This window comes from Geotrypetes seraphini, chromosome 18 (assembly GCF_902459505.1).
Source record: "Geotrypetes seraphini chromosome 18, aGeoSer1.1, whole genome shotgun sequence".
Classification (NCBI taxonomy): domain Eukaryota; kingdom Metazoa; phylum Chordata; class Amphibia; order Gymnophiona; family Dermophiidae; genus Geotrypetes; species Geotrypetes seraphini.
In genome coordinates, this window is record NC_047101.1 from 9,858,123 (window position 1) to 9,885,603 (window position 27,481).

Consider the following 27,481-nt stretch of genomic DNA (forward strand, 5'->3'; position numbering starts at 1 on the left):
ATCCACACATACTCCCCATGAGACCAAACGTCTGCTATAAACAAAACTGCGTAAATATAACCCAGCTGATTTACAGATTATTTAAGAGGGAAACTTTAAAAGCAATGCACCAAAATCTCAGAAGGGAAAGCACCTGTGCACTTTCCCTTGGAAAGGCGCTTAAGAAATAAGCAACCACAGAGATTTGTCCTGCCTTTTGTGCAGGTTCTTTTCTTGTGGGGGGAACCCCCCCCCCCAAAGAAACCACGCATGAAGGTTTGAAAATATAGACTACGCATGCTGTTTCTTCCTCTTTCCAACCTAACCCTGTCTGTGGAACATCTCCACGTTATGCTGTACATACAGGCCTATATCACACATCAACACGAACACTTCTACTTGGGTACATGTTGAACATTTTTCAGATAAACTTTTTACTCGTGCAAGTACACTATACTATGCTAAAATTGCCTTATTCTGCATCATTTCCATAAGGTTCAGCACTGATTACAACAAAGAATCCTTCTAACATTCAGAGAGAAGTTACATCATGAAGCAGGAAACTTCTTAATTACAAGGCCTGTGCAACCCATTCATCAAATGAGTGCATTTTAATAAGTTTACAAATAAGATAATAAGATCCAGGCATTCCGATTAGAATTTGTAAGCTATTCCAAATCTTTACACTTTGATAGCTACATGACGACCGATATCATCTTTAGTTTAACACCTTTCAAAGATGGATAAAGAAAGTAAATTTCTCCTAGCAGACCATAGATCTTTATGACGGAAGCTGGTTATACCTTTTGGATTGTATGCTGGCAGAGATTTAAACACCATACAAGCAAGATACCTATTTAAAAGGGCTGTTCAAAAATGGATCTCTAATCTGTTAGGAAGGCTGTTTTTTGTAGTATTCCTTCACAAAGCACATTTAAGTCCAATAAGTTTTATTAGTCTTATAGATACAATACAAGGAAAAGTCCACATGGAAAGTTCAATGATAAATGATCAGGGGATCCAGGTACTGGATCTGGGGGGGGGGGGGATTCTGGGAGTGGGGGCATAGAATTTGGTGAAATGAGCCTTGATTATGCTACTAGACTGCCAATAATGTGACTGCACTTATCGCTTCCTCTTGAGGTGGACTAATCCGCTGTTGTGAGTACTGGGATCCTTTTACTAAGGCGCACTAACCAGAAATTGTGCATTTTTTAATATAGTGTCACAATTTTATGGAATAGTTGGCCTGTAGAATTGAGAAAGGAAGAATCTTTCCAAAATTTTGGAGAGACATTTAAAGGCACATTTTTTTTTCAACTGGCCTTATTGAACTGAAGGGTTGTGAATTCAAGACTTCAATCTGCATTTATATATCCTTATATACCCCGCTGCAGAACCTGGGCTCCCTCCAATTATTCCGCAAGCAACTGAAAACCTGGCTTTTCACTAAAATGTAATTCTATCCCCCCCTTACTCTTCTCTTCTATATATAAGTTCATGTAAACCTTTTATTTCCCTTCTCTTCCTATATTTTAAGTTCTTGTAAACCATGGCGAGCTCCACATCCGTGGAGATGATGCGGTATATAAACTTAAGGTTTAGTTTAGTTTAGTTAGTTTATATTAATTTTATTAATTTAGATTGTTATATAACACTATGTATTACTTTTTTCTTCTCTTCCTTTTCTATTTAAATGGAGCTCTTTTCATAGTTTGGATTGAATTATATTGTAAGCAGCTTTGATCCTTTTTTGGGCTGTATATGCAGTATATAAAGATTTTCATAAACAAACATAGCATAGGTTTTGCCTATTCTGTGCCCATTCTCTGTCCCTTTACAGGTTAGCTGATAACATGGTAGATAATAGAGGCCTTCCAGTTTAAACTGGTGGTTGCATAACATTAGCCAAGCCCTGGAACCAAAGGTTAAAGGGGGTAGTGGTAGGAGGGAGGGAAAAAAGGGTTAGGAGGGGAAGACAATGAAAGGAGAGTATTGATTGGTGGATGAGTTGTTAGGGAAGGAGAAAAAGTGCGGTGAGATTGAAGACATTAAAGTGGTGATTCGGAGAGAGAAGTGAATTTTGGCGGGCTAAAAGGCATTCTGATATTGGATAAGGAGTGGGATGATTGTGTGGGGAAGTGGTGCGTGACAGGTGTTTCCCTCCCGCCCGCCATGGGTTGTTATTTGTCTTGTCGGTGGGGGCAGATAAGCCTCATAATTATCAAGCAGAAACCCCCCTCCAAAAAAAACCCCAACTTCTTGAAAATTCATGCTTTATCGTTTGCCCATGTGACAAAAGAAAAAAGAAAAAGGTCAAATGAATAAGACAACCATTTCTAGAAATAGCACAAAGTGACCATTTTCTGGCCGTCAATCCCTAATTAACCAGCTAACTCAATTTAGAAAATAAATTTAGCACTGTTTAAACTCTCTCAGTTACTATAACAAGTTAAAGTAAAACCCGTAATAATCGGGGAAAAGCACACTTCTGTCAAATAAACGTACTCTCTCTCTTTTACGAACGCATGGCGTGGGTTTTAGCGCTGGCAGCGGCGGTAACTGCTCCGACGCTCCTTGGAATCCTACGAGCGTCGGAGCCTTTATCGCAGCTGCCAGCGCTATAACCCATGCTATTATTTAAAGTTTATTTAAAATATTTGATATAATCGCAATATCCAAATCCAATGCAATTTACAAAATTAGAAATAGAAAAAATTTTCGACAAACAGGACATTAAAAACAATTATGACGTAAAAATACTGTTTGAGAAAGAGGGGAAAAAATTTGGATTAAATACAATTCCAAAATAAATAAAAAGGATGGATAAGGAGACAAAAGGTTAGGAGACGATACCCACTTAAGTGTTCCTTGTCCCGATAAGTTCCAGAAATAAGATAGTGTAATTGTAAATAGGTCAGTTGAAGGCGTCCTTGAACAGCCAACTTTTTAGTAGGCCTTTGAACTTAGTAAGTAATTTTTCTTCTCTTATATTGAGAGGAAGCAAGTTCCAAATTTGGGGTGCTGTGACAGAAAAGATCGTATCCCTCCTTGAATAAATAATTTTTAGTGAGGGAATTACCAGCAGGGATTTTTCTTCTAATCTAAGAGACTTAACAGGAGTGTATGGTATTAGAAATCTTTCTAAAAATGCTGGGGCTTTGTTTACTAATATTTTATGTGTCAGTAAGGCTATTTTATAAGAGGGGAGAAAATTGTTTTGATTCCCCTTTCTATTTTTTTTTTTATAAACGAAAAATAAATATCACACTCATACCTAAAGACGGAATAGAAAATGGTTCGTTTGATCATGTTTCCGAAATAAACTCATTGGCGACGTTGCTCCCACACTGTTCCATTTTCTAAGTCAATATTTACACGGCAAGAAACTTTGACTGCAGAGCCTGCCACGCCTGGCTGCTTTCTCTGATTGCTGGCGCACTTTCTTTCAAATCTGTGGTTGTCAAATCTTTATGAGAAAATTTGCAATGGAAATATCTGTCATTTTTCCACAGGCTGTGATCTCCAATGGCAGTGGATTTGCATAGGGCCATCTCACCCTGTACAGTCAAACAATATGACAGTGTTCCCTCGCTTTATGTAAAGGTAAGGGCCTCCCTGTCAGATGGTTTACAATCCTGTTTGCTGAGCATGTAAAGTATTGTTAAGACGAAAACAAATGAAGTGGTTAAGCATATCCACCGAGACAATGCAACGTAGCTCAGTGCTCGGTTTCTGCCAGCTCAGTCCTTTTCTGTACCACACACTTCATCCAGTCTTGTAAATCATGTACTCGCACATCTATATCCAACGTTCCAGTTGTTCTGCCTTAGTAGACACTGCTCTGAACTTTCCTCTGTCTGTGAACACTTACGCAGGACTGGGGTCAGTGATAATACTATTTCCTATCTTTAGAAGCTCATAACTCTAACAGTAGTTTAGCCCCGGTACATGCTGGTTTCTGTTAATTATCCCTGATGATACAGGGAACATTAATATTCTGATCTGGAATCAGTTTGAGGCTGATCGGATAAACTTTGCTCAGCGGGGATATAGATGCAACTTTATGAAAGATAAAATTCAAACTCCTTTGACTCGGGGAATGTAGATAATCGCGAGATGCTGCCCCTCGCTAAACCGTAGCCCAAATCTTTTGTTTTTGATCTGCACTAAAAAAAAAAAAAAACCAAAACACTGTGGTCTTTTTACTGAACTGGGGTCAGCACTGGTGCAGACTTCGCATATGTTAAAAAGGCTTACCGTGGGACGTGCACTGGTATTCCACAGTAATTTCGACTCTCTGCACGTGGACACTGTGCGCTAAAAATATTTTTAATTTTTGTCTAAGGGAGTTAGGGAGTGGAGAGTGGGCATGACATGCTAATCAGTTAGCATGCAAGGCATTGCTGCGCGCTAATTAGCATAGGATTAGTGCATGGGCCCTTATCGCTTACAAAACCGGCGTCGATAGGGGCTCACATGGTAAAGTTTTAACGCATGGCCACTAATTAGGAAATGGAAAATATATGCCATTTTCCAGCTGTACAACCCAATAATTATCACCTGTTGATTCCTCAATTATTTGATCTTATAATAATAATAATTTATTTCTTATATACCGCTATACCATGAAGTTCGAAGCGGTTTACAATAAAGATACATTTAGTCAGTACATGGGATGCAAGTGGTTTACATTAAAGATTCATTTTGTCAATACATGGAATACAGGAGGAACTGTCTACTGTTAAGATAAGTGACGGGTTCCTTTTAATCACAGCGCCAATAGGAATATGAAAACTATTAGGCTTGAGTTATATACAAAAATGATAGATACATTGTTTTTTCAAAAAAATTAAATAAATGAAAAAATACAGAATAAAATAAAGTTGTTTAATAAATCTGGACTGATGCAGAATAAAAAGTAACCGGCAGTGTGGTGCCTAGTTACAAACAGAAGGTCCATACAAATGTCTTAAATTGATATAAATAAGATTGGTTGAAGAGAAATATTGTTGAAACATCTTTGGAAGTAAAACTTGATATAAGATCAAATAATTTTCTAGCTGTGGCATAAATGGCCTCAGCTTGCAGGAAAGGCCTGCATAAGGGGCACAGTAAGGCCACTTTTGTCATGAGGTGAAGCCTTTAAGCGGGCTCCGCCCCACAATTTTGGTTTCTACAGTCCCGGACATGACGCGGAAAAGGTTTAAAACAAGAACAGGTTGGCTTATTGTTCTTCCGCTGTCCACAGAGACGCGCAGACACTGCCCTAGAACGGTATTTTAAACTTTTCAGGTCAGTAACAGCGTTAATAGGAGATGTATGTATATATATATATGGCCGAAAAAAATGTTTCTGGGGCCGCACAAATGCGCAAACGCTGAAGCAAGACAGAGGAGGGAGCCGGGGGCAGCAGAGGAAAACACTGCATCGCCCTCGACCGGGGCCGCACAAAATACTTCACGGGGCCAAATGCGGCCCTTGGGCCGCAGGTTGGACACCCCTGTTTTAAACAATAATGTTCTATGACCTCACAATGCAAGTGTAAAGAGCCTTAGCCTATAGGAAAATAATGGATGCTGTGGATGGGCCATTTAGACCTTATCTGCCTTCATGTTTCTATGTTTCTAAGGACTGAGCTATAGCCAAACTCCTCTCCGCCACCCCTCCAAAAATGACAACCTACCATATTTTCACGCATATAACGCGCGCGTTATACACGATTTTACAAACCGTGCGTAACCGTGCGCGTTATACGTGTGAGCGCGTTGTACAATTTTTTTTTTCATTCCGATCCGACATCCCCCCTGCGAACCGGCATCCTCCCCCAGCTCGCGTCACCCCCCCCCCCCCCCCCCCGCGATCAATCTGAGAATCTCGGAGAGAGTGAGACCAGAAGGCTTTGAGCATGCGCAAATGCTCAAAGCCCAGTCCAGCCCGGCACAAGGAAAAAGGAGGATCTCCCTCGCACCGCCCAGCCCAGCCCAGCCCAACGAGGGAGGATATTCGGGCACTGGCACTGGCACGTCCTGTGCATTGGTGCTGGTGCCGGTGCCCAATCGGGTAAGAGATGTTTTGCGGTGCTGGGGGGGGATGTAGGATCGCGGGGGAGGGGGGATGACACGAGCGGGGGGGAGGATGCCGGTTCGCAGGCCAGAAGAGTAAGCGGGAGTGGGAGGAGGTTATAGCAGCATGTGCGGTATACGCGTGTGCGTGCTACATAAATTTTTTTTTACTGAAATGCTTTGGACCCACGCACTATACGTGTATGCGCGTTATATGCGTGAAAATACGGTACTTTGAGAGTGAAAACCCATATGGCTATAAATAAGAGTTATTTTGTCTGCCACGTTTAACGACTGTGAGCATTTTAACTCTAAAAAACCCAAAATTTTAACGCAGCACGATTTGAGCTCCTGGAGTGCAGAATGCCTGTCACCATTACTCATCCCGCCTTGGGGGAAAGTGACAGCTGAACATTTCACAGTGAATAGCATGCACACCCAACACGAGAGGCCCACCCCTTAATTATCCTTTCACATGCTACTGTCTTGTCTCGTCTTCTCTTGAAACCTTAACGCAACAGCTCACTAACAATGGGTTTGTTTTCTTTTTGGAGTAAACCCTGGTAGGAATGCAACATACAGTTGGCGACTTTCCCACAAATGAAACCATTAATTCAAAATTAGAAAGATGTTTACATACGTGTCTGATTTTAAATGAGTACCACAGAGACGAGAGAAAAAAAAAAATGTTTGGAAACTCGAATGTTTTTTTACGCACACAAATTATTCCCGCAGGAATAAATCCATTGGGAATGTAGAAAGATGCAGTGAAAAGTAACAGCCGTTTTACTGCAAGAGTTAACTCCTTATTCAGAATGTGAAATGTCTGCGGCTCAGGCACTGTTTTAAAAGACAGTTCAATGCTAAATGATAATCTGATTGGGAAGGGGTAAAACGCGGACCTGACGGACCTCGCGGATCTAAACCCGTATGGCCTTAAAAATCTGAGGTCCGTGTCGGTCCGGTGTCCGTGCCGCTTGTAGTTTCTGTCACTGACAGACCTTGATGAGATTTTAGCGCCGACGGATCCGTCTCAGCATAGGGAGGGAAAAGTGTTAGGATCCGTCAGCGCTAAAAATCTCTTCGAGGTCTGTCAGAGCCAGAGACTAGTGCTGGAGTTTGGAGACTTCTTTTCCATAACGCACGTCCAAAACCTATGTCCCCGCTCTCTTGGCTTCTGCTCTGCCGCTCCAGCACTAGTCTCTGGCTCTGACAGACCTCGAAGAGATTTTTAGCACTGACGGATCCTAACACTTTTCCCTCCTTATGCTGAGACGGGTCCGTCAGCGCTCAAATCTCATCAAGGTCTGTCAGCGACAGAAACTACAAGCGGCACGGACACCGGACCGACACGGACCTCAGATTTTTAAGGCTGTACGGGTTTACATCTGCGAGGTCCGTCAGGTCCGTGAGGTCCGCGTTTTACCCCTTCCCATCTGATTTAATTCGAGACATATAGCCCTGCCTTCCTGTGGGCTAACAACCTGTTTCTAGGGGGTAACAAAAGTTGATAATCTGAAGCTTCCAATAAATATTAATTTGCCAAAAGTAACAGACTGAGATGCAAAGGCAGTAGAATCACAAGGAGAAAAAAAATAAAATCAAGGGCATAAAAGATTTTGTTCTTGGACCTGACATAACAGTAAACAAAATGGAGGGGGCCAATATTCAGAGTGATTTGAGCAGGCACTGGGTTGCAAATTAACTTCTCGTATTTCATGGCACTATGATCTGACCCGTGAGGTGGCCGGGCGCCTGATTCACAATGCGTCCACATGCTAATTAGGCCGATCGGAGGTACGCCCCAAACCGACCACACGGATCGCTGAAGAGCGATCCCGACGCATGCGTAGACCATCTTCTTTGCCGGTAAATGGTCTGCACATGCTTACGGAGCTGGAAACTTTTTACTTTGCAAGCCCGTGGTTTTAACCCGCTTTAAACCCACAGGTTACAACCATGGGCTCGCACTGCGGGGAAGGGCGAGCAGGAGAGTCGGGGCAGAGAGCAGGGTTTTTGCAGTAGCTTGTTTTTGGATCGGCCAGCCAAGTCGGTGTGCCTGAAATTTTTTTTTTTTTTAGTGAATGAGGCCCTTCCTATTTTGCATGCCGTTCCCCCCTCATTTGCATGCGCGGATCGGATCGGGAGCGGATACGCTCCGGAGGAAGGTTAGTGAATCGGGTCGGGGGTCGCAAAGTGGTCGGGACACGATCGATGAGCTTAGTGAATCTAGCCCTAAGCCAGGCAGTGCCACTGAAAATTGGCTCTCATCAGTCCCCCCCCCCAAAAAAAAGTGGGTCGGTCAGAAGTGGGTCAGGAGGCGGTGCTAGGGAGGAGCTCGGGAGATAAACAGCTGGGAGTAAAGAAAAGAAGGTGGTCCTCGCCTCACAACACAAACAGTAATGAAAAAGTGGCAAGGGAGGCGTCCTGCCAGCCAAAAGGATTATCTTTATTCAAACTAAAGGTTCCAAGAAGGATCCAAGTTTCGGCGTGGATTACAATACGTATACGATAAAATAAAACAACAATCACATATTTGTTATACTAGTCAGATCATATAATAATAATAATAATAGCTTATATACCGCAATACCTTGAAGTTCATATCTCATAACTTATTTATAAATGATATTGAAATTGGAACTATGAGTGAGGCGATTCCATTTGCAGATGGCACCAACCGTTCAAAGTTGTTAAACCGCAGGAAGACCTTAGGAAATTGAAAGACTGGGTGTCCAAATGGCAGATGAAATTTAGGGCGCCACAGCCTCAAGGAAAGCAAACAAAATGTTGGGTATCATCAAAAAGGGTATCACGGCCAGGACGAAGGAAGTCATCCTGCCACTGTATCTCGCAATGGTGCGCCCCCATCTGGAGTACTGTGTCCAGTACTGGTCACCGTACCTCAAGAAGGACATGGCGGTACTTGAGGGAGTCCAGAGAAGAGCAACTAAGCTGATAAAGGGTATGGAAAACCTCTCATACACTGACAGACTGAAAAAACTGGGGCTGTTCTCCCTAGAGAAGCGGAGACTTAGAGGAGACATGATAGAAACCTTCAAGATCCTGAAGGGCATAGAAAAAATAGACAGGAACAGATTCTTCAGACTGTGGGGAACCACAAGTACTAAGGGTCACTCGGAGAAATTGAAAGGGGACAGGTTTAGAACAAACGCTAGGAAGTTCTTTTTCACCCAGAGGGTGGTGGATACATGGAACGTGCTTCCGGAGGCTGTGATAGGCAGGAGCACATTACAAGGCTTCAAAGAAGGTTTGGATAGGTTCCTAGAGGACAAAGGGATTGAGGGGTACAGATAAGAATAGACGTGGGTTATAGGGATAGGAGTAGAGGTAGGTTATAGAAATAGTCAGGGACCACTGCTCAGGCAATGGGCCTGATGGGCCGCCGCGGGAGCGGACCGCTGGGTGAGATGGACCTCTGGTCTGCCTCAGCGGAGGCAACTGCTTATGTTCTAAGGCGCTAACAGATTTAGCGCACACTAAACCGGTTGCCAACTCCTGCTTCAGACCAGTGTTCTTCAATCTTTTGACACCTGTGGACCGGCAGAAAATTTCTGTGGACTGGCAGCAGTCCAGAGACCGGTGGTTGAAGAACACTGCTTTAGACCATTCCATCTCCCTCACAGCTGTTATAGAACGAAGGTTTTGGCTTTCCCTTATAAATTACAAATCTCTTATTTGTATTCAAACAATCTAAAAGCAAAATACAGAATTATATCTGAATGCCAATTGAAAATGTGCTGCGAGATGTTTATTTGAAAAGGCTGCTATTCCTTAATTGGCCGTTTAAATTTATCTTAGGCTTTGATGTAATTTTTTTTTTCCCAGAATGAGAAAAAAGTAAATCAAACACTTAATCTGTGTATAGCTTATATTAGGAGACCTGTAAGAAGATGAACACCGTTTTTATGTTGCTAGCAAGCTAGCATAAATTAAAACCTAATTAACATCTTGATCTGGAATGTAATCAGTGGTGTATCACAGTTATCATGTAATCATGTCTTGGGCTGTCATACTGTTAGCAGTTCAGTGATCTAATTCCAGTACCTCCAGGGAGGTCTTCATTAATATATCTTAATTTTCATCAACACGCCTCGAATGAAAAGATGAAACAATTATAAGGAGAGCAATTTATCTGCACCATATGATGCATGGGTTACTGTAGCCAGTGGCGGGCTAAGGGGGGGCAGGCGGGCTGCCCTGGGCACAGTCTTCCTCAGGGCGCTGGCACCCCTCCTGCTCTCCACCCCCTTCTCACTCCTCACCCCTTCACTGTGCCCCTTCACTTCCTCCTTCCCCCATACCTTTTTTTAACTTTGGCGTGAGCAGCCACAAGCTTGTTGCTCATGTCGGCTCTGTTGTCACTTCCGGGACCCACGCCTAGGTAGTGACATCAGAAGGTGCGCCGAAGCAGACGCGAGCAACAAGTTCGTGGTTGCTCGTGCCGAAGATCAAAAGGCATAGGGCAGCTTTCAATGCCTTTTACATATTGTTCTATCAACAGCATCCACTAGTTTTATGAAATAACGGAACCCATGCCTATGGAATAATAATAATAAGTTTCTATACCGCAGGACCGTGAAGTTCTATGCAGTTTACAATGATTAAAAGATGCTACAAATTGAGTGGAATTAACAAAGTTAAAAGCTAGTGATTAACAGCTCTAGGGATCAGTTATTGTGGAATAAGATTGTACAGGTCAGTTGCCTAAATATTTCAGGAGCAGATCTGTTTTTAGGCGTTTCCTAAATTCCCCATAAGTAGTAGGCCTGAGCAATTGATTCAGATCTTTACCCCATAATGCTGCCTGATGCGAGAAAAGATGTTGATGATGTCTTTTAAATTTACATCCTCTAACTCAGGGGTAGGGAACTCCGGTCCTCGAGAGCCATATTCCAGTCGGGTTTTCAGGATTTCCCCACTGAATATGCATGAGATCTATTTGCATGCACTGCTTTCAATGCATATTCATTGGGGAAATCCTGAAAACACGACTGGAATATGGCTATCGAGGACCGGAGTTCCCTACCCCTGCGTCTAACTGGAGGGGAAACAAAGTTCAAATGTGAGCTTCTCTTATGTCTGTTGGCTGAGAAAGAGAAAAGGTCAGTTATATATTTAGGGGCTAGACCATAGAGTGATTTAAAGCAGAAACAGGCGAACTTAAACTTTACACGTGCCTCCATCGGTAGCCAATGCAGCTGTCGGTAGTAAGGTGTCACATGATCAAACTTCTTCAGCCCGAAAATCAGTTTGACCACTGCATTTTGCACTAATTGTAATAGTCGCATATTCTTCAGGGAAATTGCCAAGTAGGCGATATTACAGTAATCAAGTTGACTCAGTACGAGGGATTGTACCAAGATTCTAAATAAGGGATCATTTGGTTACTAGTTACAAGGATTTCTTATTACATGCTAAAGCAGGGAACTCCGGTCCTCGAGAACCGTATTCCAGTCGAGTTTTCAGGATTTCCCCAATGAATATGCATGAGATCTATTTGCATGCACTGCTTTTAATGCATATTCATTGGGGAAATCCTGAAAACTTGACTGGAATACGGCTCTCGAGGACCGGAGTTCCCTACCCATGTGCTAAAGGGATAGTTCCATTTTTTTAACACTTATTCTATACAACTAATTTCCTAGTAAAGCATGTCCAAGGAACTCCGAGAATTTTTTTAATGTCTCAATTTGCATGTGGAACCTAAAGCCCCATGTGCCCGTTAAGAGGGCTCTGGAACAGACCGAGTCCATCTCAGTGACCCTGGGAGCTTCCTGGCTACTGTGGCCACACTGCAGACCAAGACCGGGTCAGTTTCAAGCCCATCTTCAATATTTATTTATTTCGATTTATATCCCGTTCTCCCAGAAGCTCAGAACAGGTTACAAGTAGACATTCACAATCGTTTCAAGACAGACTAGTCATGACAACAAATAGGTTACAGTAGACAACAACAGAGTTTATTGTAGAGACCAGACTGGTCATAGCGAAGAGTACTAGGAGAAGTCTATTGAGGAGGCAGTTTTTAATGGCCCGATTGGCGGAAGAGGAAGGTCTTTACTGCTCTGCGGAAGGTCATTAGTGAGTCTAGCGACCTGATCTGTGAGGGTAGTTGGTTCCATAGCCAAGGTAGGAAATGGCTGTAGGATCGTTTGTACGCCGTTATCGTTCAGAGGGATCTCCCTGCAGGAATGCTGAGTCTTTGTTCTGCTTTGGAGCGGAGGGGGCGGTTAGGGATGTATAGGCGTAGCTTGGATGCTATGTAGGCTGGGTTTTTTTTGGTAGAATTTCTTGTGTGAAGCTGAAGGGTTATAAGCCCTCAAAAATCCAACTTATTTCAATTATAAACACTGACCTGATCAAAGGAAACTGTGCAGTTGTTTCAATTATAGATTTTTATTTTTTTTTTTTTTAGAGAAGAACAAGAACTGGTTTGCAACGGCTCCAGTTTTTTTTTTGTTAGAATGTTCTTTGTAGAGGAATTAGCAAGTGGCTATATTAAGAAAGCCATATTTCACGTGCGATGTTTCGGCAGTGATGATTTGCAAGAATCCTGTTACATTCCTACTGTAAATCACACACTTTAATCAGAGACAGTAACAGCAGCACCAACGCTTATTGCAACATATTATCTTTCATAACAAGGTGTTAATGAGACACCAAGATACGTGAGCTAAAAAGCAAAGGTGGGCCACTGGTATCTAAGAGCAGAGGAGCTTAAGGAAATTGTGCAGAGTCCAGACCAAGGACCACAGAGCACAGCATCCTGCCTCTGACAGAAGGCATTCCAAGTCACAAGTGCCAGGCAAATTCCCCCCCCTCCCCCCCAATAGGTAGATTCTAGAGAACCATTGGGAGGTCCTCGGGAGTGGAATAAGCTTCCGGGATATTTATGACAGCAAACATGTTTGAGTAGTTTTAAGAAAATGCTGAAGAAATACCTCTTCTGTAAGATGAAATATGGGACTTGATTTATAGTTTTTTGATACGAGGCACTTTGTAATTTTAGGAGGCTTTACATTATCACTATTATGTTTTATTCATTGTTCGATTTGTTGTACTGTATGTACTCTATTGTGACCAACCATTGCTTGTACTTGGAAATGATCTACAAGAGAAGGATCTAAGTTAGCCCTCTACACACATAAGAACATAAGAAGTTGCCTCCACCGGGATCAGACCAGAGGTCCATCACGCCCAGCGGTCCGCACCCGCGGCGGCCCATCAGGTCCATGACCTCTCAAGTGTTCCCTGCCTCATCCTAAAAAACCTATCATTACTTCTATCCGTATCCCTCAATCCCCTTATCCTTCAGGAATTTATCCAAACCTTCTTTGAATCCCTGTAATTTGATACCTCAGAGATTCTCCCAAGGAGCACCGCTATCTGTACCCCTTTTAAAAGAAATTGTACAATGTGATACCCACCAGCAAACCTTCTCAGGAATAGCCCCCATACTCTGGAACTTCCACCCGGAGAGACTACATCTAACTCGTGACTACCTCTACTTTAGAAAGCAGGTGAAAACCTGGCATTTCTCCGAAGCCTTAATACATGTGGACTGAGTAAACGCTCAATTTTGTTGCGCCTAGAGAATGACACGGTGACAAAATTCATCACTGTTCCTGTCCCTGCAGATATCTGTGGGAAACCATCTCCTTGTCATTCTTTAAGGAGAGAGTGAAGAATTAGAGCATGAATGGGCCCAGCCACTGATCCTCAAGCCAGCATTGAAGAATGCTGGTGTAGAAGGACTGAGGTTGAGATAGACACTAAAGAATGACAGTCTCTGGTATCCAGAGCAGATATTGTGATGTCATAATGCCTCATTCCACCTATGCCTAAGAGCCAACCTCATCAGTGATGTCACAATGGGTTCATTATCCTATACTTGGCTCACATAAGAATCAGAGTATGAATGAGCTCAGACACCCTCAAGTTTTGCGATGAAAAATGCTGGTGTAGAAGGACTGAGATTGAGATAGACACTAAAGAATTACACGGGATGGTTTCCAGCCACTGACCCTTAAGCCTCCTATGGGCGGCCCTTAGGCACCTGGGCCAAACAGGCCCTAGGCCCCTCCCTGATGCATCCCACAATGCACCGGGAAGGGGCAGGCCCACCATTCCGAGGATGGCAGGCCTGCCGGCTGACCAGGGACCCGTCTAGCCAGCCAACATACAGGTTAATGGGGGGGGGGGGGTCTAGGGTAGTTTGTGGGGGTGGGGCATCTTTGGCAGGAGGGCTTGGGATCCTTCATGCTGGTATTTGCAGGAGGGGTGTCGCAGTGTGTCTTCGGCAGGAGAGATTGAGCATTTCTCCTGCCAGTATTGGGTTTGTTGGGGCGGGTGCCGGCAGGAAAGATTTGGCATCTCTCCTGCTGCGATCATTGCGAGGGGGAGGGAAGGTTGTTGGGGCTGCTGAGCTGATCACGGCAGCTGCTATCAACTCAGTGGCCCCTATTCGGAACTTCTACCTGTTTTGACTTGGTCTAAGTCAAAACGTATATGTTCTGACTGAGCAATCTTGTTAGACTTATGGTTTATACTTGCAGTAAGACTAAGTCTAGATGCAAAGCTAAATTTATTTCAACTCTTTTACATTTGGATCATGCAATTAATTGCACAATTACACATTTTAATCACAAGCACATGATTATAAAATTTTAATCAATGTACAGCCATAGAGGGGCATAATCAAAAGAAACGTCTGAGTCCGTTATGGGCCTAAGTCGCCCAAAGTCTGCAGTGTCTAAAGTCTATTCCTAAAAATACATCCAAAATTTTTTTCTTTTGCGAAAATCATCTAAGTATACATCCAGCCATTGATTTCCAGTGATTTCCAGAATCCATTTCAAATGCTCCTGCCTGGCTTTTAAGATCATTCACGGCATCCTTCCTCCCCTAATCCCACTATCCTTTAACTCCTCGAGTCCTGACTCCACTAGACCCGCCCAAAGATATAAACTATCCTTCCCCTCTCTACGCGGTATACCATTTCCAACAGTAGCCAACCCACGTCACAAGTACCTGGCAAGAAAAGGCTCTCTCAGTGGTAGGCCATGAGTTGTGGAATTCTTTCCCCATGAAGTTGTTACAGGAACAAGAATATCCAAAGTTTAGAAAGAAATCAAAGGCCTTCTTTTTTTTTTTTTTCTAGTAGATGAGTGATTATGGAGTGGCAGAAGCTGGTTTGGAATTTGATGTGGAAATCACTGTGAAATACCAAAACAATTGGCCAGCTTACACACTCATGCCCGCCTTTTGTACACCTCTAACTAAACTCAGCAATCTTGGACTTATATATCGAGTCATCCCTGAGGAACAAGGCTCAACTGAATTAACAGTTATAATAGAAAGAATTGACCTCAAACTCATCTACTAAAAAACACTGAAAGAGTAGTTTCCAGAATTTTTCAAAAAACTTTAAAGAATAGACAGATCTTATTTGAGAAGGTAGGTCGTTCCAAATTGCTGTTAATAAATAGGGGAAGGAATGGACAATTTTACCGATAGATCTGGCACCATTTACAGTGGGAAAAGAAAGGCTAAATACATGGATACTTCTGCAACTTGAAGATCTCAAAGGATTTAAAGCAAGAGCGACCAACGAGTCAAAGATATCATGTAAGATTTTAAAAACTGTGCAGGCACATTTAAACTGAACTCTCAATCGAAAAGGCACTTCTTCTGCCTGGTCTCTGTCAAACCTGTCAGCCTCTCCCTGAACGACTAATGCAGATCTCTTTAATTGGATGCAAGACAATTGGCTCAATCTGCCAAAAAGAAATTATGCTCACCAGGGACACTTGAAACCTTAACATTCCTTCTCGCCAATTAACAACAGACGGGCTACAGTAAAATGACATAACATCTGTAAACTGAGAAACTGTACACTAATTTAATTATACATCACACACATCTGCAAAAGAAGGTATTGAACAAGCGCTGGAAACAACCAGCAAAGCTAATTGAAGCAATAAGAATCTTCGAATCAATATATATTCACGTCTTCCATTTATCATCACCAAAAGGTGCAAAAGAAAAGTATTAAGTGCTTTAAAATTAATAGAATTTAATAAAGGAAACAAACTCATTTCAGGAAGAGCGTTTTGGTAAATTCAAGGGGGTTTATTGGAATCCTTTGCCGAACAGGAAAGCAGAAGAAGTTTGAGTTTTCTTAAATACTTCTTGATTCTTGTAGTAAAGTCTCTGAAAGCAAAGAAAACCTAATACTGAATGCTATTAAGCACTTAGGCTCAATTTCTACAAATGATGCCTACAGGTATGTGCCTTAATTAATTAAAAGACTTAATTGATGCCCAATAATTAGTAATTAGCACCTTGTAATGGACAAATTGTGCATGGTAGGCTCCTATCATTTTGAGACAAGAGCCTAGTCTAAGGCACCTACCAGAAAGTAGGCATGGTTAATCACCTCACGCTTAGATTACTGCAACTCACTGCTCAGGTCTTCTGCTTTGCTGTCTTTCTCCCCTTTAATTCAGCTGCACAACTCATATTCTATGAGAGCCGCTATACTCATGTTACCCCTCTCCTAAAGTCATTTCATTGGCTTCCCATCTGTTTCTGAATACAATTCAAACTCCTCTTACTGTCCTACTCAGCTGCCCCTCATTATCTCCCTTCACTTCTCCTCCCCCCCTCCCCGCAAGCTCTGCCCAATAGGTATGTCCCTCATATCTGTGCCTCTCTCTTCCTCTGCTAACTCCAGACTCCGTCCTTTCTGTCTTGCTGCGTCGTATGCCTGGAACGAATTGTGGGCTCCGTCTCTGGCTGTGTTCAAGTCCCAAGTTAAAAGCCCACCTCTTTGAGACGGCTTTCAACTCTTCTCACCTTGGGTTCTGCATCCCCCAACCCTCTATGCCATGTCTGTCTAAGTTAGATTATAAGCTCTTTTGAGCAGGGACTGTTTAAAGCCAAAATGTACAGTGCTGCGTATGCCCTTGAGGGCTACAGAAGTGTTAAATAGTAACAGTAGGGGGTGGATCGTGGTATGTTTTTTCATGTGGGTGCCCGTTTTGGACTTATGCACTGGTAGGCCCCTAATTTAGGTGCCCTCATTTGGGCCAAGAAAGCGCTGGCATAAATAGGGTGCGTCTAAGCCCACTTTAGGTGCCACTAAGCGCGATTCTAGAAAGTGTGCCTAAGCGCCACACTACTCAGCGCCTTCGTTTTAGGTGCCTTTTATAGAATTGGGGCCTTAACACCTGTGTACCCTGCATTAACTGTTAAGAGGCTCTGTGGTATGGTTCTCGGTTAGAGTTAGCGGTAAACCAAGTGCTAAGTGCTTTTTGTGTCAGGGTGGTTGGCGAGGGCAGAGAGGGTGTACAAATGGCGCCTAAAGATCTATATTCAAAGGCCTAGTAATGGCCTACAAATGGAGAATGACACGATGACAAAATTCATCACCATTCCCGTGGATAACCATGGGAAACCATTCTGTGTTATTCTTTACTGTCTATGTCAACCTCAGTCCTCCTACATTAGCATTCTTCAATGCAAGGCTTGAGGGTCAGTGGCTGGGCCCATTAATACTCTGATTCTGATGGGGATGGTTTCCCGCGGTTACCCAAGGGACAGGGATGGGAATGGCGATGAATTTTTCTTCTACGACACGGCACCGGCCTATATGGCCTCCAGACCTCCACCTTCCACTGACTACATTGCTCACAAGAAGAAAAGCAATTACGTGTTCCCTCGGGATGCTTCCGCCGCCTTGAGAATGCCCGAAAGAGATCTTACTCGCACTATCTACCGTGCCTCTGAAACAAACTACCTGCTGAATTTCAGGAAGGCAACTCCTCGCCTCTTCCCCTGACCCACTATGAGAGTGCGCCAACCCAAATTCCCCAGACCTTCTGACAAAGGGCCCGACTCGCCACCGTCTTGAGTCTCGAACACCGAGGTGCTTCATCCTAGGTCTGACCATGCCCCGTCCAGTGTACCACCACACTCTCACACTGTTTGCCATCCTTGTCCTTCTGTACTTTACTATACCCCATATTTACCATACTTGGTTTGTCATACTACGACCTCACAATGTTTGCCGTTCCATGTCTTCCATTCTATGTTTCATCTTGCATGCTTGCCTAACCATTTCTGCTAGTTATGTCATACTAGGTTAGCCATGCTTTGTAAAACTACGTTTACCGTGCTATGTTTTGCTGAACTATGCTCACCATACCACGTTTTTACCATGCTTTGTAACCTTTGTTTTTGCCATCTTTGTCAGACTTGCCCCAGGTACATTAGATAGATTATGAGCCCGCCAGGACAGATATAGAATAATGCACGAGTACATGAATAAATTCATGCAAGCCATTCTGAGCTCCCTTGGGAGAACAGTATAGAAAATTGAATGAATAAACAATGTGAAAAATTTCAGCCTCCGATAGCCAGAGCTGGTATTGTGACATCATAATGCCTCATTCCACCAGTGCCTAAGAGCCAACCTCATCAGTGATGTCACAATGGCTTGATTATATACGTGGCTCACTTTTGCTACATTTTGATTTCTAGCGTGGCGCAGTGGTTAAAGCTACAGCCTCAGCCCCCTGAGGTTGTGGGTTCAAATCCCTGGGCAAGTCGCTTAGGCCCAAATTCTGTAACCAGCGCCTAAAGTTAGGCACCTATTTCAGAGGCGCCCAACTAGGTAGTCACCTATCTAAATTGAACAACAACCTCAGTTACGCTTTTTAATCAGCTCTGATCGAAGCCTAGGCGCCTATCAAGAAAGCGCAATTCTGTAACAAGGCGCCTCGAAAAATTCAGGCGGCCTTAAAAAAAAATAGGCACTATGCACGTTAAGCGTGGGCGTGGCTACATGTTAGGCGCCTTGTTGCAGAATCGCCGCTCTTAAGCGTGCTTAAGCGCTCAGCTAGGCGCCTAACTTTTAGTTGCGCCTAGAGCTGGCCTATGTCTTGGGCGCCTCCAAAATAGGTTCCGCTCAGCGCGATTCATTAAACAGCAAATTTTTACTTGAATTGCGCTGAGCAGGGCCTAATTAGGCGCCTAACTTTTGGGCGCTTCTTATAGAATTTGCCCTTTAATCCCCCCTGTTGCCCAGGTACATTAGATAGATTGCGAGCCCACCGGGACAGACAGGGAAAACTGCTTGAGGACCTGAATAAATTCATGTACTTGGGAGAACAGAATAGAAAACTGAATGAATAAATAAACTTAGGTGCCCTACCGATGCCTAAGTTACCGTATTTTCACGCATATAACGCGCATACGTGTATAGCGCGCGGCTCCAAACCATTTGTGTAAAAAAATTTTTTATATAGCACGCACACGCGTATACCACGCATGCTGCTATAACCTCCTCCCGCCACTCCCGCTTACTCCCTCTTCTAGCCTGCGAACCGGCATCCTCAACCCCGCTCGCTTCACCTCCCCTCCCCCGCAATCCTACATCCCCCCCCCAGCACCGCAAAGACATCGGTCACTTACCCGATTGGGCACCGGCACCGGCACCAATGCACAGGACGTGCCAGTGCCCGAAGATCCTCCCTCGTTGGGCTGGGCGGTGCGAGGGAGATCCTCCCTCTTACCTGTGCCGGGCTGGACTGGGCTTTGAGCAGTTGCGCATGCTCAAATCCTTCTGGTCTCGCTCTGGCCATTTTGAGAGAAAATCTTTAGAGCCACAGGGAAAGCTGGGTTCCGTACCGCTTTAATTTATCCCCTGACGAAGCCGATTAGGGTGAAACGGAGGTCCCGTCGGGTTTCAACTGCAGTGCTGTTGATCACACTTAACAAGTTAAGTGCTGTTTGAAAATTTATGCACTATCTTTTACTTATTTCTTCTATATATATTTAAAACATTTGAAAAAAACTACCAATATTTATGAAGTTTGAGCCAATGATTGAGATTTCGACTTGCCAGTATCTCTAGCAGCTCGCTGCCTGAATTCAAGGTCTTCATATATCCAAAATTTAGGTGCTAGCTTAGAGGGTGTGTTTTGGCTTAGACTGATCATTTTTTTACACCTTTTTTTGTATTTGATTCACTAGTTTTGAAACATCCAAGGATAATGCCTGCAGCGGTGAAAAAAAAAAAAAAAAAAAAAAAGTCTGACCTCCGCAAGCTTAACTTTTACCCCTATAAGGCGGTTTCTTTTAGCAAAGCGAGAAGCTGGCTAGTAATTACGGTTGATCATTTCTTCTCGTGAAAGCAAATCAATAGCTTACTTAAACCTTTTTAAAGCAACTAATGTGGATGGCTTTTCCGCATTTCTTGACCAAGGTACAATAAAGGCAATGGAATATAGAAGGGGGATCGTGGGGTACTGAGGGAGGTGCTGAGGTGTTGCATAAGTATAGACAGCTCACCAGGTCGTGCAGGTGCAAGGCCGGAGGGTTAGGACATTGATGGGAAGATAGGACTTTGATGAAAAACCTAGGGGGCAAGGGGGCCCCTTCTGGTGATTAAGGCAGGTCATGACCTGTTGGGCCGCCGCGGGGGCGGACTGCTGGGTGGGATGGACCTCTGGTCTGACCCGGCAGAGGCACTGCTTATGTTCTTATGTTCTTATGTTCTTATAAATGGTAGCTAAGTGCCAATCAACCACTAGGCGCCATTTATAGAATCCTTCCTTCGGACTGTACCAATCCAATAGTGTACGGAGGCTTTTCTTGCCAATCACCACACTAACAAATCATCATTTTTTTAAGGCAATAACAGAGCTGGTGGGGGGAAGAGCCTTGCGACTGAGCTGTTCTCTCAACAATCAGGGGAGAGGGCGTGGCCAGTGAGTTTCCCCTGGATTCATAAGTAATATGCCATGCAGTCCATGAGAAACAGAGCGGTGGATTATCTCTGACCCCCCTCCCGCTTCCTTGCCTCCCACCCACTCTCAATACCTTGCACGTATTACACAGGCACGCTGTTCTTCGACAATATGTGAATTTATTAATGACCTCAGACATAAATGCCCTACAACATCATCTACAAACAGCAAATACCAACATGCCAAAACTTTCACCATGCACAATTTAGATACCAATGTATATCATCATATTCATTCGCCTGAACATTTTATATATATTTATAGATATATACCATAGGCGCAACATCATATTGCTGCATCTCAGTCCTTACACCCATCAACTGATCCGTGTCCCGCCCAGCATCTCTGGCTGGGCCACCGTTGCTCTCGTGGGAGAGCTGTTCAAGCTGCCCCGCCTTCTCCCCATCCCGTTCAAGGAGGGGCCCTCCATTTGTCGGTTGTTTGAAGTCACGTCATACGGCCTCCCCGCCGTCCCAAGCCGGAAGTCAAGCAAGCCTCCGAGTGCTTGCTACACGTCGCCACATCTTTTGCTATCAACAAATGTAACACAGTGTTCTTTCTTAACTGTGTGCTGTGCCTATGACCCCGCTAGGATTCTTTCCACCAATGTTGCATCTACGGCTGCGACTGGTTTCCTTTGGGGTGGGAGGGAGGGAAAGCCGTGAGGCTCCCATGGCTGCTTCTGCTACAATTCGGGTCTCCTCCCCTCACTCACCCTGCCCCCCCCCCCCCCCCCCGTGCTTACGTCCCTGACCCTGATTGGCCCCCCCCTTCCTGGACCTATTTCTCTCTACCCCAAATTTGATGCACTTTCTAGAATTAGGCTCTGAATGCAAATTAGTAAAAGGCCAAGGACGGGGTGATTGAACTTTTCACCGTGCATCATACAGTATCCTATAAAGACTCCGTGAAGGCCAGTTTTACACGCTTCTGACACAAGACTCATTCCGGAGGGCAATTTGTAAGTACCAGATGGATAATTTACCCAGTCTGTTTTGTCAGCGAATGTGTAGCTCACCCATTTAGCTGTTTGCTGTTCTGGTGAAGACTAAATTTGACATTTATTAGCCTCTGAAATTTTAAGCGATTCAGATGTCATGCAAATACTCGGTAATAAACAAAGTGAATGGATCATATGTTAGCAGGCCGAAGCCTGCCAGCCACTCGCATGAGGGGGGAATCACAAAACCATTAAAATGTTTGACAGTTCTTACATTTATGAGCATGAAAACTTTTCTTTAAGGAAATAATTTAATTAGCAATACTACAAAACTATACAAAGGAAAGTGAAATGAAAAACAAAAGGTAAGGGGACCCCCTTTTACGCTGTAGCGGTAAACTCCCAAAAGCCCATTCAATTCCTATGGGCTTTGGCGCCTTTTCCCGGGCAGTATCGCTACCGTAGCTTTGTAAAAAGGGGCCCTAAATACACAATCCTATTCTGTGTTTAAATGAGGCTGTAAATAAAATTGGTGATTATGCAAATCTGGGGGGTTTCAGCCCTTTCTTTGACTATCCCTAGACATTTGGATTTTCAGACTGGACAGATTTGCCTATACTGCTTCCAATCTGTCTCATGAATATGCATTTGCAGATAGCTTGAGGATAGGGTTGATAACGTCTCATACAATAATATACCTTTGAATGTTTGTCCTACTACAATGTTGGGTGCCTTATTTATTTTTATTTATCCCACTTTATTAAAAAAAATTCTTACAGAAGGGGTTCCTAATCCAGCCTTCGGCACACACCCAGCCAATCTGGTTTTTAGGGTATCCACACAGAATAGGCCCCAGTGCATTTCCATGCTCTGTCTGTAGAGCTGGATTTAAGGTGCAATCACTATGATCCAAGCCTCTTATCAGTGCTATTCTCTTGTTTCTCCTTTAATAATAATAATAATAATAACAGTTTATATACCGCAATACCGTTAAGTTCTATGCTGTTTACAATAGATTAAGCGAGGTACAAATTGACTGAATTTAAGAGGGGGGAAGAGGAGAGTTAATAGGACCGGAAATGCGTTGTTGAGGAGAAAGATTAATAGGACAGAGGAATCACTATGGAGGAGAAAGAAGAGTGGGTCAGTTGGTCTAGATACTTTAGAAACAGTTGAGTTTTTAGACGTTTTCTGAATTCCTCATAAGTAGTGGGCGAAAGCAGTTGATCTAGGTCTTTACCCCACAATGCTGCTTGATGTGAAAGAAGGTATTCATGGTACTCTTAAACTAAAACTGAAATTTATAGACCGTCATCATTATGAAAATAAAGCTTGACTCGGTTTACAGTATACCACAATGTCTGCCTTCCTTGCATCCAGCTTTGAAAATCAGTTGGAATAGGAATGTCCCAGTTGATCATAACTTCTTCGTTCTCCATAATTCTGTTTGGGTCATGATCTCCGTACTTTTCCTCTACTGCAACGTTTACAAATTTTCCAGTGGTCAAGACGTATCGTACAGAATCTATAGATGCCCGTTAATACCAGTTTACTCAGACAACTACTGTCAATTGCTTATCCTTAGGTTTCAATTCACCGGTCTTAACCATTCCTGTGTCCCGTTCCGGAAGTAACACTTTGGGCTCCTTTTACTAAGGTGCGTTAGGGCCTTAAAGCGCGGAATAGCGCGCACTAGACCTTAACGCCAGCATTGAGCTGGCGTTATTCTAGAAGCGTACCGCGCGGTAATTTCGTGCGTGCGCTAAAAACGCTAGCGCACCTTAGTAAAATGAGCCCTTTGAATTTCCCATTCCGCTCATGTATCTGTCACTTGCTTTCCTTGTTTGCTGATCTAATTCTTTGACGAATGTTTTCACTGCATCTCTCTCTCTTATTTAAAGATCTCAAATTCCTATCCGCTACGTATGGATTCAACAAACGTGCTAGATATAATGGCTCATCTGCTCTCAATACTTTCAATGTGATAAGTGATTTATGTACAATTTGGTATTTTAGAGGGAACCAATGAGCATTTTTCATAAATATCTACGAAGATTGTGGATTACTCTAATAGCTGCATTCTGTACTATCAACATCTACATTTATAATTGCTCTACACCACAAAGATAGCGCATTCATGCCCTTATAAAGAACAACATTTCAGCATCGAAATACTATTCATGCTGGTTACAATGCTTTACAAATCTTTTGACAAGCATAACTGAAGCTTAGATCTATCTGCTCTTTTCATTGAAGTAATTGCTTTAATAAGTTGCTCACTTCAGAGCAAGATCAAATACACAAATTCATTTCAAAATACATAATGGCGGACAATTACATAAACCATCAGACTAAAGGTATTTCAATCTGAGCACCAGCATGCTTAAGTAACAAAAAAAAACAAAAAAAAGCTTTTAGCAAACACAGTGTCGCTTTAACATAGAGATTTCTTCAGCCTGCGCTGTGCCGATGAGAAAAGCCTTTGATCCATCAAGCCACTATTTTCTAAGAGCATCTTGTTCCTTTTCTAGTCTAATTATGATCAACGCTCTTTGAAGAGGAGGCAAGAGGAGATTTTATACAAAACATGACAAAAACCACCCCTGTGGTAATTCACATCATTTTCCAATATATGAAACTACGTCATTCACGTAGTTTGGCAGTAATGTGTTACACTCCAATTTAAATGAAAACATAAATAATAAAGAGGCATTTGAATTTTATTATTACAAATCAGATGATCAGGCTGGCCGTATGGATCAGTTTGTTGTCTTATCCGAGTCCAGCAGGGGGTTGGGTCAATGAGAGAAATATATTTTATCTTCAGGGAAGCGAAGAAGATGAATTAAACTAGCCTGGTGACTGCCTGCCATCATAGGACACAACTTATTCCACTATAACAAGAAAGTGGACATTGATCCCTCCACAAAAGGGACGCAATCAGAAACAAAAAACTTGTGGAGAGTTGATGTCCAAGATGAAGGCTTTATTAGAACGAATAGATAATTCACATAAAAATGTCTAGGGCCTGAACCACTGGAAACATATGAGTGCATCTCACCAGCGCAGGAGTTATTGTCATTATTTAATCCACAACTCTGCTTATAGGATCTATAGGGACCCCTGAGGAAGACGGTGTCAAAACACGGACCGTGGTGGGTTCATATGGTTCCAGTGGTTTAGGCTCTAGCCATTTTTATGTGAATTATCTAATAAAGCCTTCTTCTTGGACATCAACTCTCCACAACTTATTCCATGGCATTTGATATATTGTAATGTGAGCCAACAATCTCATATAAGGAGTAGCCTAATGATCAGTGTAGTGGCCAAAGACTGGGGGAGCTGGGTTCAATTCCAACCGCAGGATAAAGTATTAAATTACACCAGTGAGCTCCAAAATCATAGTGAAAAGGCCCGTCAATGTCCTACGAGTTACCTTACTGAACCTGATGAGGCCGAGATCATTTTCAAAAGAACAATATTGAAAAGCGATAGAAAAACCATGCATAGTTTTTAACTTTCTTCCTTCTTATTGAAATATTGTACAACAAAGGTCATCGTCATACAAATGCTATTGTTTTTTTGTACTTCCAAATAATATAGGAGCTCATAGAAAGTTATAACATTTTAAAAAGTTTATGAAAGCTGATGCCGTTAGAAGGAACCTATAAGCCACGCGACTACTATATTTTGAAAATGAGTTTAAGAAAAGTAATGGGCCAGTGACGAGTGGATACTTAAAGCTCTAAGGCTATGAAAGTAATTGAGTCCCAAGTGGTATCACCATGAGCTCCTATATTTTTTGAAGAACTATTTATATTGCATGTATGAGCTCTAATAAATAGCTTTATTGATAATCGATTGTTCTTAGTACAGCATAACCAGATTTCTATATTTTAGAAAGACAAAAGAAATTGCTCAGAAACTGAAACAGTTTAAACCATATGATGACAATAAGGTGCTGGTCGCCTATGTATTTTATGGTTTGCATTTTATGTTTTGTATTATGGAAGTATTTATTGTTGATGGTGTATGTATTGTTGATGTAATGTTATAGTTCTGTATGTAAGTTTGTAACCTGCCCTGGGTAAGGGCGGACTATAAATGAATAAACAAACAAATCAATTTACCTCTTGCTGCAACTTCCTTGAAGCCAACACAGACCTTCTGCTCTTGTCCGACTCCATCCATCCCCATGCGCCCGACAGGAAGACCCCAAGTAGCACAAAAACAGACTGAATGCGTCTCGATTTCATTATCACCAATCTGTTGAAGACCAGACAAGACGTATGAGTAAAAGCTAATGTATTTCTGAAATTCTGACCATTAACCACAAACTGATACAATAGTCAATTTCAGCTCTTCATATTTTTGTTTACACGTCTTGTTGACTGTGGGCTCATTGTCCCTTATGACATCACAGAGACCTACTCTTTAGAACACAGAGAATTTACAGTTCCAAAGGTTGCCACTTTGTTGCTACATGCCAGTAGCCCTGTTGATACTCATGGTAATCTTATGGAGAGGAGGGATAGGCTGTCTTTTGCAACATGAAAAATGCATATCCCATGTAATTGCATGCCATTGACAAATGAAAAAGAACTGAAAAACAAAACAAAACCCATGACCTTTACCCCCTGATTCTATATATGGTACCCAGAGTGTCCACATGTGTGTACTCTCCCAAGATGCATACACAAATTAATTGAAAAATGGAGCACTGATCCATGAAGAATTGGGTGCTAACATCCAATTATTGAGGTTCTTGGCATCCATTGACCACAAGCTATTGTATAAGGCAGGACACCAGTGCTGATTACATTGTGGTCCCACACACAGTATCTAATTGCCATGAAATTGGACTTCAACTTTTTTTGTCACGTGGCTTATGTCAAATGTCAACAGAATGCTTCATGCTTTTAGCATATTTAAACAAATCACTACATTATTTTTGTATACATAATGGATTCAATTTTGCATAGCTGCTTGGTTGACTGATCAATATTCATTATTTTCCACACACTTACTCTAATATACATTTTGGGGAATTTATGCCTTAGGATCCCTGAGGAAGGCGTGTTTAGCCGAAACACGGGCTGTGTTGGGTCCATTCATGATATATGTGGGCAGTATCTATATTGAGTTTTTATTGTTCTTAAAATTTTGAATAAACTACAACTGAAGGTTCCAATGACATTGAGTTTCTAGTCTTGTTTGTTTGGAATCAATATTCAAAAGCAAATTTCTATATAATGGCCAGCTGCCCCATTTGTGATTTTTTTTCAGCAATACCATCTGTAGAGTGTAGAGTGCTGTTGAAAATTCTTAGAGACTGTCAGAGTGGAATGTGGCAGTTTCACCTAACTCTATGGAGTGTCAGTAATATTCAGGGGAAAGGGGATGAGATTTGATATTCTGCCTTTCTGTGGTTACAATCAAAGTGACTCACATATTACATACAGGTATTTGTTTTGTACTTGGGGCAGTGAAGGGTTAACCCTTTCAGGACCATAAGGATCGTAGGCCAATTTTTGTGGTTTTGATGACATTTTTATGGTAAAAAGGGCTTGCAGATGCCAAAAAATTGATTTTTTTTTTGTGAAATATCATTATTTTTATTTAAAAAAATCACACTTCTGGCTTATGGACAGTGTGGCAAG

At 42.6% G+C, this 27,481-nt stretch overlaps 1 protein-coding gene across 5 annotated transcripts in view; it reads right to left on the reverse strand.

Moving 5' to 3' along the window:
* The window catches only part of FSTL4 (follistatin like 4), a 529,137-nt gene that overhangs the window by 260,458 nt on the left and 241,198 nt on the right, over nucleotides 1-27,481 (reverse strand). For all 5 annotated transcript variants that reach the window (XM_033927446.1, XM_033927449.1, XM_033927448.1 and 2 more), the window contains one exon: nucleotides 25,952-26,087. In XM_033927446.1, the coding sequence (XP_033783337.1) occupies nucleotides 25,952-26,077 (126 nt within the window). In that variant the 5' untranslated portion in view covers nucleotides 26,078-26,087. The remainder of the gene's footprint in view (nucleotides 1-25,951; nucleotides 26,088-27,481) is intronic.